Source organism: Nuphar pumila, chromosome 5 (assembly GCF_984573655.1).
Source record: "Nuphar pumila chromosome 5, dmNupPumi1.hap1.1, whole genome shotgun sequence".
Lineage (NCBI taxonomy): Eukaryota > Viridiplantae > Streptophyta > Magnoliopsida > Nymphaeales > Nymphaeaceae > Nuphar > Nuphar pumila.
In genome coordinates, this window is record NC_143253.1 from 7,548,741 (window position 1) to 7,565,809 (window position 17,069).

The 17,069-nt window shown below is 38.5% G+C and overlaps 1 protein-coding gene across 4 annotated transcripts in view; it reads left to right on the forward strand.

Annotated features, from left to right (window-relative positions):
- Window positions 1-17,069, forward strand: part of LOC149836650 (golgin candidate 3-like) — a 60,175-nt gene that overhangs the window by 12,524 nt on the left and 30,582 nt on the right. For all 4 annotated transcript variants that reach the window (XM_090005499.1, XM_090005498.1, XM_090005500.1 and 1 more), the window contains exons 4-6: window positions 14,619-14,807; window positions 15,086-15,233; window positions 15,316-15,380. In XM_090005499.1, coding sequence (XP_089861625.1) covers window positions 14,619-14,807; window positions 15,086-15,233; window positions 15,316-15,380 — 402 coding nt within the window. The remainder of the gene's footprint in view (window positions 1-14,618; window positions 14,808-15,085; window positions 15,234-15,315; window positions 15,381-17,069) is intronic.

The following is a 17,069-nucleotide window of genomic DNA, read 5'->3' on the forward strand; positions in this document are numbered from 1 at the left end:
AAAGATCTTATCCTTATACACCTCAACAAAATGGACTGGCAGAACGAAAACATCGCCATATTATAGAAACCACTAGAACTTTATTAATAGCAAATCAAGTCCCTAAAGACTTTTGGGCAGAAGCTGCCTTAACTGCCACCTATCTCATTAATAGGATGCCATCTTCTTCGTTACAAAATATCACTCCCATTGAAAAACTTATGAACATTTCTCCAGACTACTCTAGATTAAGAATATTTGGGTGCAAATGTTTCATATTTACTGACAAAAATGATAAACTTTCCCCTCGTGCGATTCCCTGTGCCTTTTTAGGATATGCTGAAAACCAGAAAGGTTATAGATGTTTTGACTTCAAAAATAATAAACTATATGTGTCTAGAAATGTTTCATTTCTTGAAAAGGAGAGCTTCTTTGATTTTAGAAAATTAAAAGACGTCACTGAGTACTCCTTTTTGCTAGATCTAACATCAACATCTGATGAATATGACCTTGATTGTAACTTTGATGATGATCCAAGAATTATTGATCTTAATGTTGAAAATGAAGAAGTTCATAGAGATACTAGTATTCAATATTCCAGGCGACAAGAGTCTAATACTCCATGTGCACTTAGAAATATTCTAACATTCCAACTAGACAATCATCCCGGATCTCGAGGCCTCCAGAAAAGTTTGTATCATACGAGTCTTTCTCACCCACATATAGGGCAGTTATTGCATTAATTCACTCATATGAAGAACCATCCACATATTTTCAAGCAAAAAATGATATCAAATGGATAGAAGCCATGAAAGTTGAATTAGATGCACTTGAAAAGGCTTCTACATGGAATATTCAAGATCTTCCTCCAGGGAAGAAAACTATAGGATGTTGATGGGTTTATAAAATTAAAACCAAGAGTGATGGTACTCTTGAAAGATATAAAGCCCGTTTAGTAGCCAAAGGTTATGCCCAAGAATATGGGATTGATTATGAAGAAACCTTTGCTCCGGTGGCTCGTATGACTACTGTTCGAACCTTAATTGCCTTAGCTTCTATAAAAAAATGGTCTATTTTTCAAATGGATGTCAAAAATGCTTTTTTAAATGGAAAGCTAGTTGAAGAAGTATATATGGAACCCCCTCCTGGTCTAAGTATTCCTAAGGGTAAAGTCCTTCGCTTAGAAAAAGCTCTTTATGGACTTAAACAAGCACCAAAAGCTTGGTATGATAGGTTTAGTCGTGTTATGATTGATATTGGTTTTCAATTCTGTTTAACTGACACTGCTTTGTTTATTAAGAATTTTGATGCAGGGATCATTGTGCTTCTTCTTTATGTGGATGATATGATCATCACCGGAAGCGATAAACAGGGAGTTGAAACAATCAAAACACTTCTTAAATCTCATTTTGAAATGACTGATTTGGGCTTGTTGAGATATTTTTTAGGCATTGAAGTTGCTTATTCTCCTAGAGGATATTTATTATCTCAGACTAAATTTGCTTTTGATATTGTTTTCAGGTCTGGTATTACTGATGATAAGAAAGTTGACACTCCAGAAGTTGTTAATGTTAAAATGAAGATTGATGATGGAGAACTTCTTGCAGACCCTACTCCTTACAGACAGCTTGTCGGGGCACTTTCCTATCTATCCATTACCAGACCAGATATAGCACATGCTGTTCATACAACAAGTCAATTTCAACATGCTCCTACTTCTGTTCATATGGGAGCAGTCATGCGTATTATCAGATACATCAAGTCCTCTCTTTCACGAGGACTTTTCTTATCTTCCTCCTCTTCTCTTGATTTAATTGCATATACTGATGCTGATTGGGGAGGTGATCCCAATAACAGACACTCAACCACTGGCTTTTGTGTCTTTTTAGGGGAATCATTAATCTCGTGGAGGTGGAAAAAGCAGCAGAAGGTATCTCTCTCATCCACCGAAGCTGAATACAGAGCCATGGCAACCACGACCATGAAAGTAGTTTGGCTCCGACGACTGCTTGCTGACATGGGAGTTGAAGCAACAAAGGCTTCACAAATGTGTTGTGACAACAAAAGTGCGATCTACATTGCCAGTAACAGAACATTCCACGAACGCACCAAACACATCGAAATGGATTGTCACTACGTCAGAGAGGAATATCTACACGGGATAATTGATCTGCCATATGTCACTTCAGAATATCAGTTAGCAGACCTCTTTACAAAGCCTCTCGCTGCTCCCCGATTTCACTTTCTCTTAGACAAACTTTCGCTCATTGTACCGTAAGTTTGAGGGGGAGTGTTAAAATGTAAAACTGTACATATATGTATATATAATAATATTATATTATTATATATATATATAAATACATTTTTAATTTCTTTCTTTTCTGTATTTTTTTTCCTTTATTTTTATTTTTTGTCTTTATGTCATCTAGTTCAGTTTGAACTAGAATGACTGTTGCTAGTCAAGTCCTGTCCAGACTTGACTAGCAATAGAGCTGTTGGACTGACACAGTCCAACAGCTCTTAATAGAGCTGTTGGACTGTGCCCAACAGCTCTATTGAGTCCTCTTTCAGCTGTGTATATAAAGGGGTGCAGCCCCTCTTGTATTTCACTTCAATGCTTCTTAAGCAATTGGTTTTTCATATCAATAAAGAATACATTTTTATTTTTATTTTGTTTCCAGTTATACCCTTTTTAAGGGTTATGCTTTAGTGTCATTCTTGACACTTGCTCTTGTTATTCAAAGCTCGTGTTTCGAAGATCCCCATTTCATTTCACCCTCATTTGTTTACGATGGGGTGGGTGGGTGGGTCAGGGCCTCTGGTCCATCAAATGAGCCAAGGGGATTGATCCAGTACAAATCCAGGAGGACAGTGAAATAGGAGAGAAGGACCAGACTAAGCTCGAGTTTTCATACTTGTTGGCTGAACAAAGACTCACTTTGTACTGGATGCACCTATTCTAACTTTGGATGTAGATCACAATGCAGAATTTGCCAATTTTCGACGTAGATCACAATGCAGAATTTGGCATAAGGCCAAAACTGCAGTACATCTCTTCAAAAAAATTCCTCAGAAAGTAATTTTCGCCTGAAAGACAATTCTGCGAGGAACCATGCATTGGCGCTGGTGCCCAAACAAAAAAAAACCCATATTGGCTTGAAGGGGCAGTGCCTACGAAGCTGGTGGGGCTTGCTAGCTCTACTTCTTGGGGACATGAGAAGGAAATCACCCAACAACCAATGACAATTCAAAATGCAATCATTAACCAGCAGGCTTTTTTGGAAAGGAGTTGTAGGACTGTTGTGTCTTGGGAAGGAAGGATTCTCACATTCATTGCTGGGGATGGCCATACGAAAAGAACGGTACATTTGGAAGGGGCTTGCATGGGAGTGTCACTGTTATTGGGTCACCTTAATTGTTTATCAGATATGCATGCAAAGGGAGGCCCCATTGTCCAAATCCGCATTAAGGTCGGTGCAAAATTTGGAGGAGAGTTAATCAGTGGCCATGCCATTGTCATTGAACTAAAGGAGAAACAAGAGAAGCTTGTAAATGACATTAAAGAATGGAGAATGAGAGAAAATATATGGTCGAAGCAACGAGCCACAACACATTGGCTGCAATTTGAGGAGATGAACACAAGGTTTTTTCATGTCTACATCTTCAAGAAGAAGAATCAGCAAACTTCAAGCATTGTCAATTGAAGGTACTTTGGCTGGTAGGGGATGATATGTTAAAAGAAGCATTTGACTTCTTCAGGAAAAAAAATTCAAAAGGTAAAGAAGTGGCCTTTGATATTTCAGAAATGAATTTCAAGTTGATTGTGCAAGTCAGGAGAAGTTGGTTGTGCCCTTTAAAAAAGAAGAAATCAAGGAAGTATGGTCCTTGCCTAGGGGTAAAACACCGGGGATTGATGGCTTCCCCATCGAATTCTTTCAGGCAATTTGGGATTTCGGTAAGCATGAACTTCTGGAAGTCCTTGCTCATTTGCATAAGAATGCTAAAATTTTGAGATGCCTAGACAAATCCCTTATTATCCTCATCCCTCAAAGAAAATAATTGCGTAAATATAAGTCGGTTTAAATTTATTTCACTCATTGGGACTTTATTAAAAACCATTACCAAGTCTTTGACAAGGAGATTGAAGGGAGTCATTGACCAAGTCATATCACCCACATAAAGCACATTTGTACCAGGAAGGAGGCTGCATGACTCATGCGTGTTGGCTCATGAAGCGATACACTTGATTAAGAGTTCGTGTCAAAGGGCTTTCATCTTGAAAAACGTTTGATTCACTTCATTGTAATTTCCTATGTGAGCGCATGGAGATGATGAAACTCAGCACTAAATGGAGAGAATGGATGATGGGATTTCTATCATTAACTTATATAGTTGTTTCAATTGATGGAAAAACGATCAGTTTTTCAATCCAAAGAAGGGTCTGCGGCAAGGAGATTCCCTCTCGCTGCTTTTGTTCATTGTGGCGATGGAAGGTCTCTCTACTATGTTGCGTGAAGCTGAGTTACAATGTACACTCATTGGCATTAATGTTTCACAAGATGTTTCCATCTCCCACCTTTTATTTACAGACGATTTTCTGCAGTTTGGTGATGCCTCAGAGGAGGATATGTGGAGGTTGTGAGCTTAGTTGTCAAAAGCGCTATTAGGAGCCTAAGCAGAAGACTTCTAAAAAGACTAGTCGGGGGCTAGGTGCGGGACTAGTCAGCCTAGGTGGGACAAAAAACTAAAACATCAAGAAAAACAAAAATAGTACAATAAATAGTTAAATTTAGTAACAAATATATGATTATAACTATGGATGACGGGTGTAATTCAATATAACATGTCGCAAAATTCATGAAATTGCATAATATTGAACATACACCAAAATTTGGGGCACACCATCCGATTACCCTATATATATATATTGTTGACGACCTGCAAGCAAATGCAGAGAGAGAGAGAGAGAGAGAGAGAGAGAGAGAGAGAGAGAGAGAGAGAGAGAGAGAGAGAGAGAGACGGCTGTAGGAAACAATGGAACTACTCTTTTGATTAGGGCTCTTCTCTATGTTAAATAGAGAGAGAGGCCAAAGAAGTGAAATTACACGTAAGTCCCTCATTAGAATAAAAATTCAAATAGCCTCTAGTTTAGGAAAACTTAACCATAAAACCTCTTAATCTCAACACTCCCCCTCAAGCTGGAGCATAGATATCGATCATGCTCAGCTTGTCACAACAATGGGAGAAACTAGGCCTCGCAAGGGCCTTGGTAAAGACATCAGAAACTTGATCTTCGGAAGATACATGATCTGTGCAAATATAACCAGCCTGGATCAAGTCACGTACATAGTGACAGTCAACTTCAATATGTTTAGTCATTTCATGAAAAACTGGGTTGTTGGCAATATATGTAGCAGCCCTATTGTCACACACCATCACTATAGGTAGGGATACGTTCACCTGAAGTTCGGTCAAAACTGATTTTACCCACATGATCTCAGCTGCGGTCTGAGCCATAGCTCGGTATTCTGATTCGGCACTAGACCTGGCTACAACAGTTTGTTTCTTACTTCTCCAGGTAACAAGATTTCCTCCCACAAAAACACAGAATCCTGTTGTTGACTTTCTGTCTTCGATAGACCCCGCATAATCTGCGTCAGTGTAAGCAACAACGTCCAAGGAAGGATTTTGTTTAAATAACAGTCCTTTACCATGAGATGACTTTAAGTACCTGAGAACTATCATAGCTGCATCCCAGTGAGCTTTGGTAGGTTTATCCATGAATTGACTAATTTTACTCACGGCTAATGAAATGTCTGGTCTAGTAACGGTCACATATAACAACTTACCCACCAAGGATCTAAAACTGGTACTATCCACATATTCAGATTTCTCATCGAACATATGAGTTTTGGGATCCATAGGAATGTTAGCTGGCTTCGCTCCTAGCATTCCAGTCTCTTTTAATAAGTCCATCACATACTTTTTTTGTGACAAAACTAAGCCCTCTTTGTTTCTTGCAGCCTCAATACCCAAAAAATATCGAAGGGAACCAAGATCTTTAGTAACAAAATGTTCCTGAAGATGATCCTTTGTTGCGGAAATATCTTGGGCACTGCTTCCTGTTAATATGATGTCATCGACATATACCACCATAATCACAATTCCAGAACTAGTTTTCTTGATAAACAAGGAGTGGTCTGAGGCTGACCTGACAAATCCAAAATTCGACATTACCTCAAATAATTTTTGAAACCATGCCTGAGGACTCTGCTTCAAGCCATAAATAGCCTTATTCAGCTTGCACACTTTCTGACACTCCCCCTGAACCTCAAAGCCTGGGGGTTGTTGCATATAGACTGTTTCATGTAAATCTCCATACAAAAAGGCATTCTTGACATCCAACTGAGACAAGGGCCATCCATAGTGCACTGCAACAGAGAGAACGAGACGAATAGTGCCAAGACGAGCGACTGGGGAAAAAGTTTAAAAAAAGTCAACACCATAAGTCTGAGTATAGCCTTTTGCAACCAACCGGGCTTTGTACCGTTCAATTGACCCATCCGAGTTATATTTAATGGTATATACCCATTTGCAGCCAACAATATCTGCATCAGTTGGAGGATCAACCAAGTCCCAAGTGCCCCTAGAGCATAGGGCATCCATCTCATCCTGCATAGCCTGCATCCATTTGGGGTCGAAGAGAGCCTGACTGTGATGAAGCGGAACAGATGAGGCAGACAAAGCCGAGATAAAATTCTTCATAGATGCCCCAAGATTAACTTCAGAAACAAACTGAGAAATGGGATGAAGAGTGCACTGTCTTTTCCCTTTTCGCAGAGCAATAGGAAGATCCTCATCAAGAGCAGAAGCTTCAGTATGCTCAGAGATACTTACCTCAGGAGAAGGAGATAATGGGGGCATGGAGGTAGGTGGTAACTTGTGAGTATACACTATAGGAGGGTTTCTATATCGAGACTCCCCAGAGGATGGAGCCACAGGCTGTGGAGTGAACGACTCTAAAGGAAAAGAAGGAATTGGCAGAGGAAAGACATCACCCTGACTCTCTTGTAACCTTGGAGTAGTACTCGTGAAATATGGGGTAGACTCAAAGAAGGAAACATCCACACTGACATACTCTTTATGGGATATAGGATCATAACAACGATATCCTTTTTTATTCTTAGGATACCCAAGGAAAACACATTTAATAGACTGTGAAGCAAGTTTATCTCGTTCAGGACCCAGCTTATGCACAAAGCACACACATCCAAAAACTTTAGGGGGGATAGGAAAAAGAGGAGCCTCAGGACAGAGAATTTGGATTGGGATATGTTCTTCTACAGAACTTGAAGGCATGCGGTTTATAAGAAAACCAGCAGTCAAAACTGCATCTCCCCAGTATGACGCAGGCATATTGGATTGAATCATAAGGCATCGAGCGACATTTAGAATTTGTCTATGTTTTCTCTCAGCCACACTATTTTGTTGGGATGTATGAGGACATGTAAATTGAGGTTGAATCCCTTTCTCAGAATAGAAATGAAGCAAGTCTTTGGATTTGAACTCAAGAGCATTATCAGTGCGAACAATTTTAACACACACGTCAAATTGAGTTTTTATTTCAACAATCAAAGATTTAAGAATGACAGGGCCTTGAGACCGATCTTTTAACAAGAACACCCACGATAACCTTGAGAAGTCATCAACAATGACCAAATAATAACGACACTGAGACCTACTAGGAATCCTACTAGGACCCCATACATCGACATGAAGGAGGTCAAACAATCTTTGACTCGATGGACTTTGACTAGAGGGAAAAGAGCTTCGGCAATGTTTTCCCAATTGACATATTTCACACTGAAGAGAAACTGAGGGAGGTATATGAGGAATGACACGACGAAGTTTTGTCACTGGAAGGTGACCCAAACGATGATGCCACAAAAGAGGACTTGAGGATGATGTAACAGCAGAATTGGCCGAAACCTCTGGTTGGTGTAGGTAATACAACCCACCTTCCTCATAGCCACCACCAATCTTTCTCCCCGTCAGCAAGTCTTGAAAGATGCATCCCATAGGATAAAAAATCACTCTACAGTTCCACTCTTTTGTCAATCGACTGACCGATAATAAATTCTGTGGAAACGAAGGAGCATGAAGAACATGTGACAATTGAAGAGTAGGGGTAATAGACATGTTTCCTTGCCCTACAATTGGGAAGAGCTACCATCAGCAAGACGTACCCCTTTTTGACCTGTCACAGGTTTTAAACTCACAAAGTTGCTCGAGTTTCCGCACAAGTGACCAGAGGCTCCAGAATCAATGACCCACCTACCACCTTGGCCAAGAAGGCCATCTCTTGCAGAGCCTGCAACCTCTGCACCAGGAGGCTTCGAAGCGGATGAACATAAGGCAAGGAGCTCATCATATTCAGCCCTGCTAAGAGTTACAGAGTCATTGGAATAATTTTCACCTGGTTTATCCCCTTGAGCCATAAGATAAAATGATGGGCTTGATTAAAAAATTTACAACCACACGCTCACCCAGTTTGCTGAAAATCCAAATCTGATTCACAACCAGCTATACAACTGGCTATATCTAGTTTTAATTTCACAGATAAATCCTGAGATTCATGACCACCGACTGTAATATGACGACTATTCAGACCCAATATATCACAACCACCTTAACAATGAACTGCTATAGGCAGCATATCACACCACTACCAGAGATAGCACTAAAGACCTGATCCACACTCCGCAGATCAACGACAACTGATGGCCTTCACCGAAATACCTTGAAGCTTCAGCACAACTTTCTTCCAGACTTGACGTCAAACCTAATTCCAGATCAACGTCAAAAAAAAACTTTCAGCAATCCAGATCTCCACCTGATCTGGTTCCACGATCATTAGATTTTTCTCTACCTTCACGCGACTTCAACCTTCACGCTATCTCCTGGTTGGGTCTTCAAACAGTTTCCAGATCTGGCAGCAGACAACTTCAACTACAACAGGAGGAATATCAGATCTGAATATGATCTGATTTTGAGAAATCTGACTTCGATAGAGAATATCAGATCTGAAGGAATATGCAGGACCACGACTTATATAAGAATCCCTATAGTTTTTTTTTCGACAACCAGAACATTAAAGAAATGGCGATATAAGCAGATTAACATCTGCTCTAACAACACTCCTGCTACAGCCAAAAAAAAAATCACGACATAGCCTGCTGCTCACGCCTGCTGCTTCCACGAACAGAAATCGTTATTAACATTCTGTTTTCACAGCACTAATGCTACGAAAAAAAAATCACGAACCAGCAAGAATCACGACTGCTGATATTCATGTTCTGAAAGTGAATAGCCAAATAAGATCCGAGAAGAACTCGGCACCCAGATTCACAACCAATGACAGCATGTTATTTAAAAAAAAATTCAGGACTCAGCAGGGAACTTGGCAACCATATTCACGACCCACGATGACAGGCGCACGCAGAAGCATAGAATCACGACTTCCAGAAACTTTCAGTTGTTTTTTTTCAGCAACAAACAAAAACTTTTCATATTCAGATCTTAATGACACACACTCATCATGTCAAAGATCTATCATCAGAGAAAAAGGAGCGACACTCCCGGGATCTACCGCTTTGATACCATGTTGACGATCTGCAAGCAAATGCAGAGAGAGAGAGAGAGAGAGAGAGAGAGAGAGAGAGAGAGAGAGAGAGAGAGAGAGAGAGAGAGAGAGAGAGAGAGAGCTGTAGGAAACAATAGAACTACTCTTTTGATTAGGGCTCCTCTCTATGTTAAATAGAGAGAGAGGCCAAAGAAGTGAAATTACACGTAAGTCCCTCATTAGAATAAAAATTCAAATAGCCTCTAGTTTAGGAAAACTTAACCATAAAACCTCTTAATCTCAATATATATATATATATATATATAGAGAGAGAGAGAGAGAGAGAGAGAGAGAGAGAGAGAGAGAGAGGGAGAGAGAGAGGGAGGATTATCCTGCCCCTATTTTGTTAGGTCACTATTAGGACCCTCCAAAAATCATAGTTTTTAGATGTTTTATGTTCGATCTAAACCGTTAGATGTGTTTATGATTGTTGCCGAATAGAGAACATGTAATTGATTAAGCACCTTTACGCTCATATGTTTTAAAGAGGTAAAAAAATCATCGGTTGATATCATACTAAAATTTCATGATAAAATGTTTACCAATTTACATCAAATCAATTTGAAACAAAGCCTGTTTCTCAATAAATAAGTATTGATAAACACAGTGGTAATGGGGGCTCCACGTGATTGGTAGGAGCTGTCAGTGCACGTCTCCTTGTGGTGGGACGTTGCAGGTTCAAACCTCAGTGGTACGTTGAATAATAACTGGTGGGGGTCTGCCTAACCCCAGCTTGCCTTAAAAAAAGTATTGATAAACACATCTAGTGGTTCAAATTGAACATAAAACACCTAAAATTTTGATATTTGGAGGGTCTTAACAGTGACATAAAGAAAAAAGGAACAAGATGAACCTTATATATAACTGAAAAAACAGATTTTTATATGTGTGTGTCAAAAACACATGCATACATGTGAAGAACACAAATAAAAAAGAAGGAAAAAAGAAAAAAAGAGAGAAAAAGGATGAAAACAAGAAGAGAGTGGAGGGGTGAGAGGAGGAAGAAAAAAAAAACAAAACAAAAAAGAAGGAAAAAGGGAAAAATGAAAAAGTAAAAAAAGAAAAGAAAAGGGAAAAAGGAAGAAGAAGAGAAGGTGGAGGGGTGAAAGGAGGAGGAAGAAAAAAAAGTAAAAAAAAAAACAAAAGAATAAGAAGAAAATGAGAGAACAAAAAAAAACTTTTAGAGAAGGTGAAAGAAGAAAAAAACATAAAGAAAAGAAAGAGAAAAAAAAAAGAAAAAGAAAAAATGACAACCATGTCCCCACAGCCTAGGGAACCTAGGTGAAAAAATAGGGTCTCCTCTTTTGACAACTAAGGTTGTGGGTCATCCTTAGGTGTTTTTTTTGAACTCTCAGGTTTAAGTTTGAATGGAAGCAAGTCTCTAGTGGTCGTTATTAACAATGATTCAAGGGTTTTGCAAAGGATTGTAGTGAATAATTTTTATTGTCAAGAGGGCTCATTTCCATTGCAATACTTGGGTTCACCTCTTCATCCAGGGATATCCAGAGAATTGCATTGGAATAAGGTGGAGGATCGTTTACGCACCAAAATGCAGTCTTGTGCATCTCGTTTTTTGTCATTCACAGGTAGATTGAATTTAACAAAGTATAACATCTCGTGTTCAGTTGTTCACTACTTGCAGATGTTTAAGATCCCAAAGAAGGTGGATAAATGGCTGACCAGATTATTCCAAAATTTGATTTGTAAAGGAAAGATGGATGGGAAGGCTGGAAGCAAGGTATCTTGGAGACTTATGTCGCTGCTGCTGACTGATTTGGGTGGCCTTGGTATAAAGAATTTGTGTACGTTTAACATGGCTCTTCTATCAAAATGGCTATGGAGAATATGTAAAGTGGAGAGCCGGGTTACTAAGGTATTCAAAGAAAAAGTATGACTTAGTAGGATGACCATGAGAGTGGTCGGAGAACTACAAGTGGAGGAGAATTTCCGGAGTTTGGATGGGCTGGATATATGTGTTGGCTGATTTCTGTGAGGGTATTAGAGTTAGTATTTGTGACTGGAACCACACATTATTCTGGCAGGATTTATGGGTTGGTGATGAGCCTCTTAAAGACATGTTTTCGGTGCTATATTAGGCAGCTCATAAGAAGTTCTTGAAAGTAAGGGAGGCCTGGTCATTACAAAGTGGTTGGGACATAGTGGTAATGAGACAACCATTGGATGAAGTCTCTTGTCGGTGGTTCAGTCTTGTGCAGGTGTTATCGGGGTCAAGCTGGGAGAGGAAGAAAACTCCATCTGCTGGGCATTCTCAAAGGATGGTGATTTCAGCACATCTATGTATAGAGCCCTTTGTGGACAGACTGTGCCTGTACTACCAAAGAAATCACCATGGAGAGGGTGCCTACTCTTGAGAGGGTCGATGTTAGGGTGGTTAATAGTGTTGGACAGGGTGTCCACTGAGGTGAATATGAAGAAATGGGACTCCATTTAGCTAGCATCACTTTTCTACAATGCAAAAGAATCACTATCTCACCTGTTTTGGGATTGTGAATATATGAGAGTATTATACAAAAAGCATGGGGAGTTCTTGGTATTTCATGGGAGGATAATGTTTTTCCTAGAGGACTGCTTATTGCAGAACCTTTACATGGAGGGAAAAAATGGAAGTTCATTTGGTGAGTATGAATCCTGACCACTTGTTGAATGTTATGGCTTGAGAGAAATGCACTTATCTTCCGTAATTCTAAGAGTGTGGACAACGAGCTTCAACTGAAAATCAAATGGAAATTAAGAGAGAGTGGCACAGAAATGGCTAGGGTTGGACTTAAATTGGTTAGGGAGTAGGAGGATCTGCTTATAAATTTGTAGCACTGGGATATCTACTATCTTTATCATTTTTGTTTTTGGCTTCCTATTCAGGAATTTGCTGTTTGCCTGTTTGGTGATTTAGGCTGAGGTGATACCTCATCACCTTACGCTTGTCTGTTCTTTTTCTAAATCTTAATGAATTTTTTATTATTTCTTAAAAAAGAAAAAAGAAAAAAGTAATAAAAAATAAAACGAGAGTGGACACCTGAGACAAAAACTGAACCTGTCTAGGACACCTCTGTGCCTGGCCAATAATGTCGTTACAGGATTGTTGTACACAGTTCTGTCCATGCAATCAAATGCCCCCTAAGATAACATCTGTTGCAACCAATGTTAGTAAGAGCTTGCCTCAGGTTGTCCAGTGGTAAGGGAAGCTCTTGGGAAGATAGTGGAACCCCATTCATGGTGGTGGCTTGCTTGATTGATCTCATTTGCAGGCCAGGGAAACACTCAGGATTTACTTATCTAGGGACGGAGGGATGGCATCCTAGGCAGGTTCTTCATAATGAAGACAGAGAAAAAAAAGTGTTTTTCCAATAAAAACTTTTAACATAAAAACAAAGCTACATTTTTTGAAGCATTGGCAAAAATACTTTTTGAAAAATTTTAGAACATCAAAGATTATATTTCAAAAAAGCTCCTACACAAATCCAATCACACTAGATCCTCACGTTCAGTTCACACTGGGTCTTGGATTCAGTCTCATAGTTCCTACACTATAGCTCAGCTGCCAGCCTGCCGATAAGAAGTCATTTATGGTTGTGTGTGTGTGCATGCATTTTATAAAATCAAATCGAAATTGCACTCATATATATTATTTGTTTTTACTCTAACTCATTTTTGTGCATTATTTGCCTCTGACAGCCACCCATCTCAACATTTCTCGAGATGGTGACCACACCCATCTCGAGAAATGCAAGATGGGTGGCTGTCAGTGGCGCTGCATCATGCAGCACCACTGCATACAATGTGAACACTATCATTGTATATATAAGCCAATAATCTGTATCAGTTTATAAGGTGATCTGCAATACTGTTTGTTCATTTATTTATTTAGCCAATACACACAGCGAGTTTAAAGTTTAAACCATAGCAATCTATCAAAGCTCAAAAAACGCTTGGTACATCAGAGAGAGAGAGAGAGAGAGAGAGAGAGAGAGAGAGAGAGAGAGAGAGAGAGAGAGAGAGAGAGAGAGAGATTGTACGCTTTATCAGGACAACTTCAGGGTGATTCTTAATCCTTTTTGCTCCAATGTTTTCATCCATGGTTCCAATTTCTTGTTCACCTCTTCACTAGGACTAATAAGCATTATATGATCTACAAATAACAAAACCATGTTCTGTTATGTGTCAGAAGTGGATAGTATGTACATGCATGGACGTAAGGTATATCATCCTGAAAGCCAAATTCTATTGGGACTAAATGGTTATAAGTTATGACACTGATTTCAACATTGGCGTACATTCTCTGCCAGTTTCAAAATTCCTTTACAGACGAACTCAATGATAGGGAAGAAATTACTCTAGAACAAAGGACAAAGGGAAAAAGATCCCCTATTTGAACTGAAACACACAAGAAGCGACCATTTATCTCCCAGACATCTTTAAAAAACATATTTATGCAAGTTTTTTGCTTAATCCAAACCTATAGATGTGTTTAACATTGCTTATTTACTGAAAGTCATGGTTTGGATGGAATCAATTTAACAAGAATTCTTGATTTTTAATTAATCAATTTTTTGGTGTAATATATACCGTTGATTTTTTCATTGAGCTAAAAATACATCAAACATAAAAAATGCTTAAACTAATACATGTTTTCTACTAAATAAAACATAGAGATCACATCTATGGGTTTAGATTAAATAAAAAACATGCATGTACTTTTTCTAGAGGGGTCTGGGAGATAAATGGTCTGGAAGATACACATCATTCTAAGAATCAGTAGAACATGTATGCTAAGCTCAATTGAAAGGCAAATGAAAAGGAAGTCAACAGTTAAAATATAACTTGTAGTGCAATTTTAGGCCTTCAAAAGAAATGAAAAAGTTGCAAGTTAGCAACTGTTTACTTGATTGATTGATTCAGTAACTATGCCTTGATTGATGTCGGTTACTATTCTGTGCAGGAAGATGGCAATCAGTCACCCACAAGGCAACAACTAAGGCATGTACCCCAAACAAATTCCCGCTCTTCTGGGAACCATGCTTGTGGGGGTAGTATCTCCACCCATGGTGGGCCTGGTAATGGCAGTCTGCAAGCTACAAATCATGATCAGATTCGATCAAATCATGCCAGTGCACAAGGGCATGACGAGGTTATATTTTATCTTGTAGCTTATTTGTTGTTATTGATTAGTGACTAGTCTACCTGATGCCTAGGAATGATGAAATCCATGGTTAGTTGACATTGAATTTTCTTATACTTTGTTCCTTTGTCGAAGATGGTTGTTGATCTATAATCTCTGTTTTCCTTGGTTTACAGTTGACATTCTTAGGTATATGATTTAGCATGGAGACCATAATTGAGATTTTAATCATTTTTTATTATGTCGGGTTCAAATTCTCTCTGACTTGCTCTCTTGAATGCCTTCAGGAACTTGCAGGCTTGTTAGAAGAGAGCAATAGAGCTATGAAAGCCTTTCGTTCTGATCATGAAACCTCATTGACAGAAATGAAGCAACTGAGAGAGCAGCTAGATAAAGAGAGAATAGATTTGTCAAACACAAAGCTGCAGTTGCAAGGTACACATGCTGCTGGTGGTGGTATACAGATCATGTTTTCAGTTTCTTCCATTTGTTGAGCTTAACATCATGCTTTCTCTAGGAGAACAGAAGTCAAATGAATCTTTTCAAAAGGAACTTCATGCTGTGAAGGTTGAAAGGGACAGGGTAAGTTCTAGCTGATATTGTTTGAATGTATCATTCATTATTTTTTTGCAGTTCGGTGCTCTTGACAGTGAAACTTTAGAAGTTTCATTTTGTAAATTCTTTAAGTGAATGTTTGCGTATATTTTTGCTTATATAGATTTATTACTACTTTTTTTTTTAAATTTCATTATGTTGGCGAAATGAAAGATAGGTCATATTCAACTGTGTGCTTAATTTCATACTATGCAATGAAAGATAGGTCATATTCGATTATGTGCTTAATTTCAGGCTATGCAAAAAACGTTTAAACTGTTAGTCCTGCTCCTTAAAGCTTTAATGGCTAGTATTTTGAAAAGTTTTCCGTCATTGGTCTCAAAGAGAAAGGTCTTTTTTCTTTGTTATTTGTTTGTCCATTGACCAACACTTCACAAGTGACCTGCCTGTGGCTCTTGACCAAAATGTTTCCCTGACCTCATTCAGATCCTCAGGTTTCAATTCTCAATTATTCCTTTTGGTTGACTCCGTTTTGGTTCTGCATTTGCATATAGATGAATTCTATATTCAATGATGGAAACTTTTGTGCTTATTAACATTAAATGTTATTTTTCTCAACCTCAGTTATACTAGATGTGGCTTCTATTAACACTTAACAGGAGGTTGCCCTGATTTCATTTTGATTCATTTAGGCGGCAAACATGCTAATAATGGCACAAATTCTTAATTTTTTATTGGGTATCCCGTCAAGGTATAAAACTTATCATTTTTTTAGAGGAAGTAAACATATCAAAACTTATGCTGTGCAGCTGTCTGTGAAAGCAGGCATGGTCTTCTGCATTTTGTACATCCTAGTAATACTAAGGTTGAATGTCAGTGTAAATTTTCTTTTGTAGACACCATATGTGTTGGATATTTTATGCCTCCAGTTTTTATGCCAAGTATAAAACTTAATAACGTGAACTTTTCTGACCATCTATCTTGAATCTCTCTCCAGGATTAATACTCTTGATTTTTTGAAGGTGCATCTTTGTTCAGTTGGTGTTTCATGGATCTCAAACCACATACCGTTGCCTTTATCCATATTTCATAGTTGTTTGTAGAATAATGTACAACTAAAAAGAGAAAAAAGGGTGTGGTGTAGATGGGGGTAATAATCTTTCTTGTAATTAACCGTATTTAAGAACAACAAGAAAATAGTCAACATGCAGACAATAACATAAACAAGGAATGCCAAGTTGAGAATATAATTATAGTAGGGTTTGATAAGCAACAAGGACAGGATTCGATATGGAAAGGTAATGGCCATGGATAGGAGAACCATTAGTAACACAATAGGGTGAAGACCATGGTTATCAGAAGCTTCTACATATCCATGAGAGCCTCTTTTTTGGAAAGCCGCTTTGGAAGCTGCAAGCTAAGTGCTTCTAAAGCTCGCTTATCTTGTCACAGAAGCATGCCTCAGTGAACACTGCATTTTCAACATGAGAATCATATTAATACTAACAAGCAACACATTTGCACAATTTATGAATTACAGATTCTTATAAGAAGGAAACCATAGTTGACCAATTTTAATATAATTGAAGGATGAATAAATTTTTAGTAATCTCTTTAGAACGCAAAAACTATTCATTTTTATTAAACTTAAAGACCCTAAGTCATTCACGTAAAATAACAAGTCAAAGTGAAAGTGTTCAAAAATTTCTTCTCATA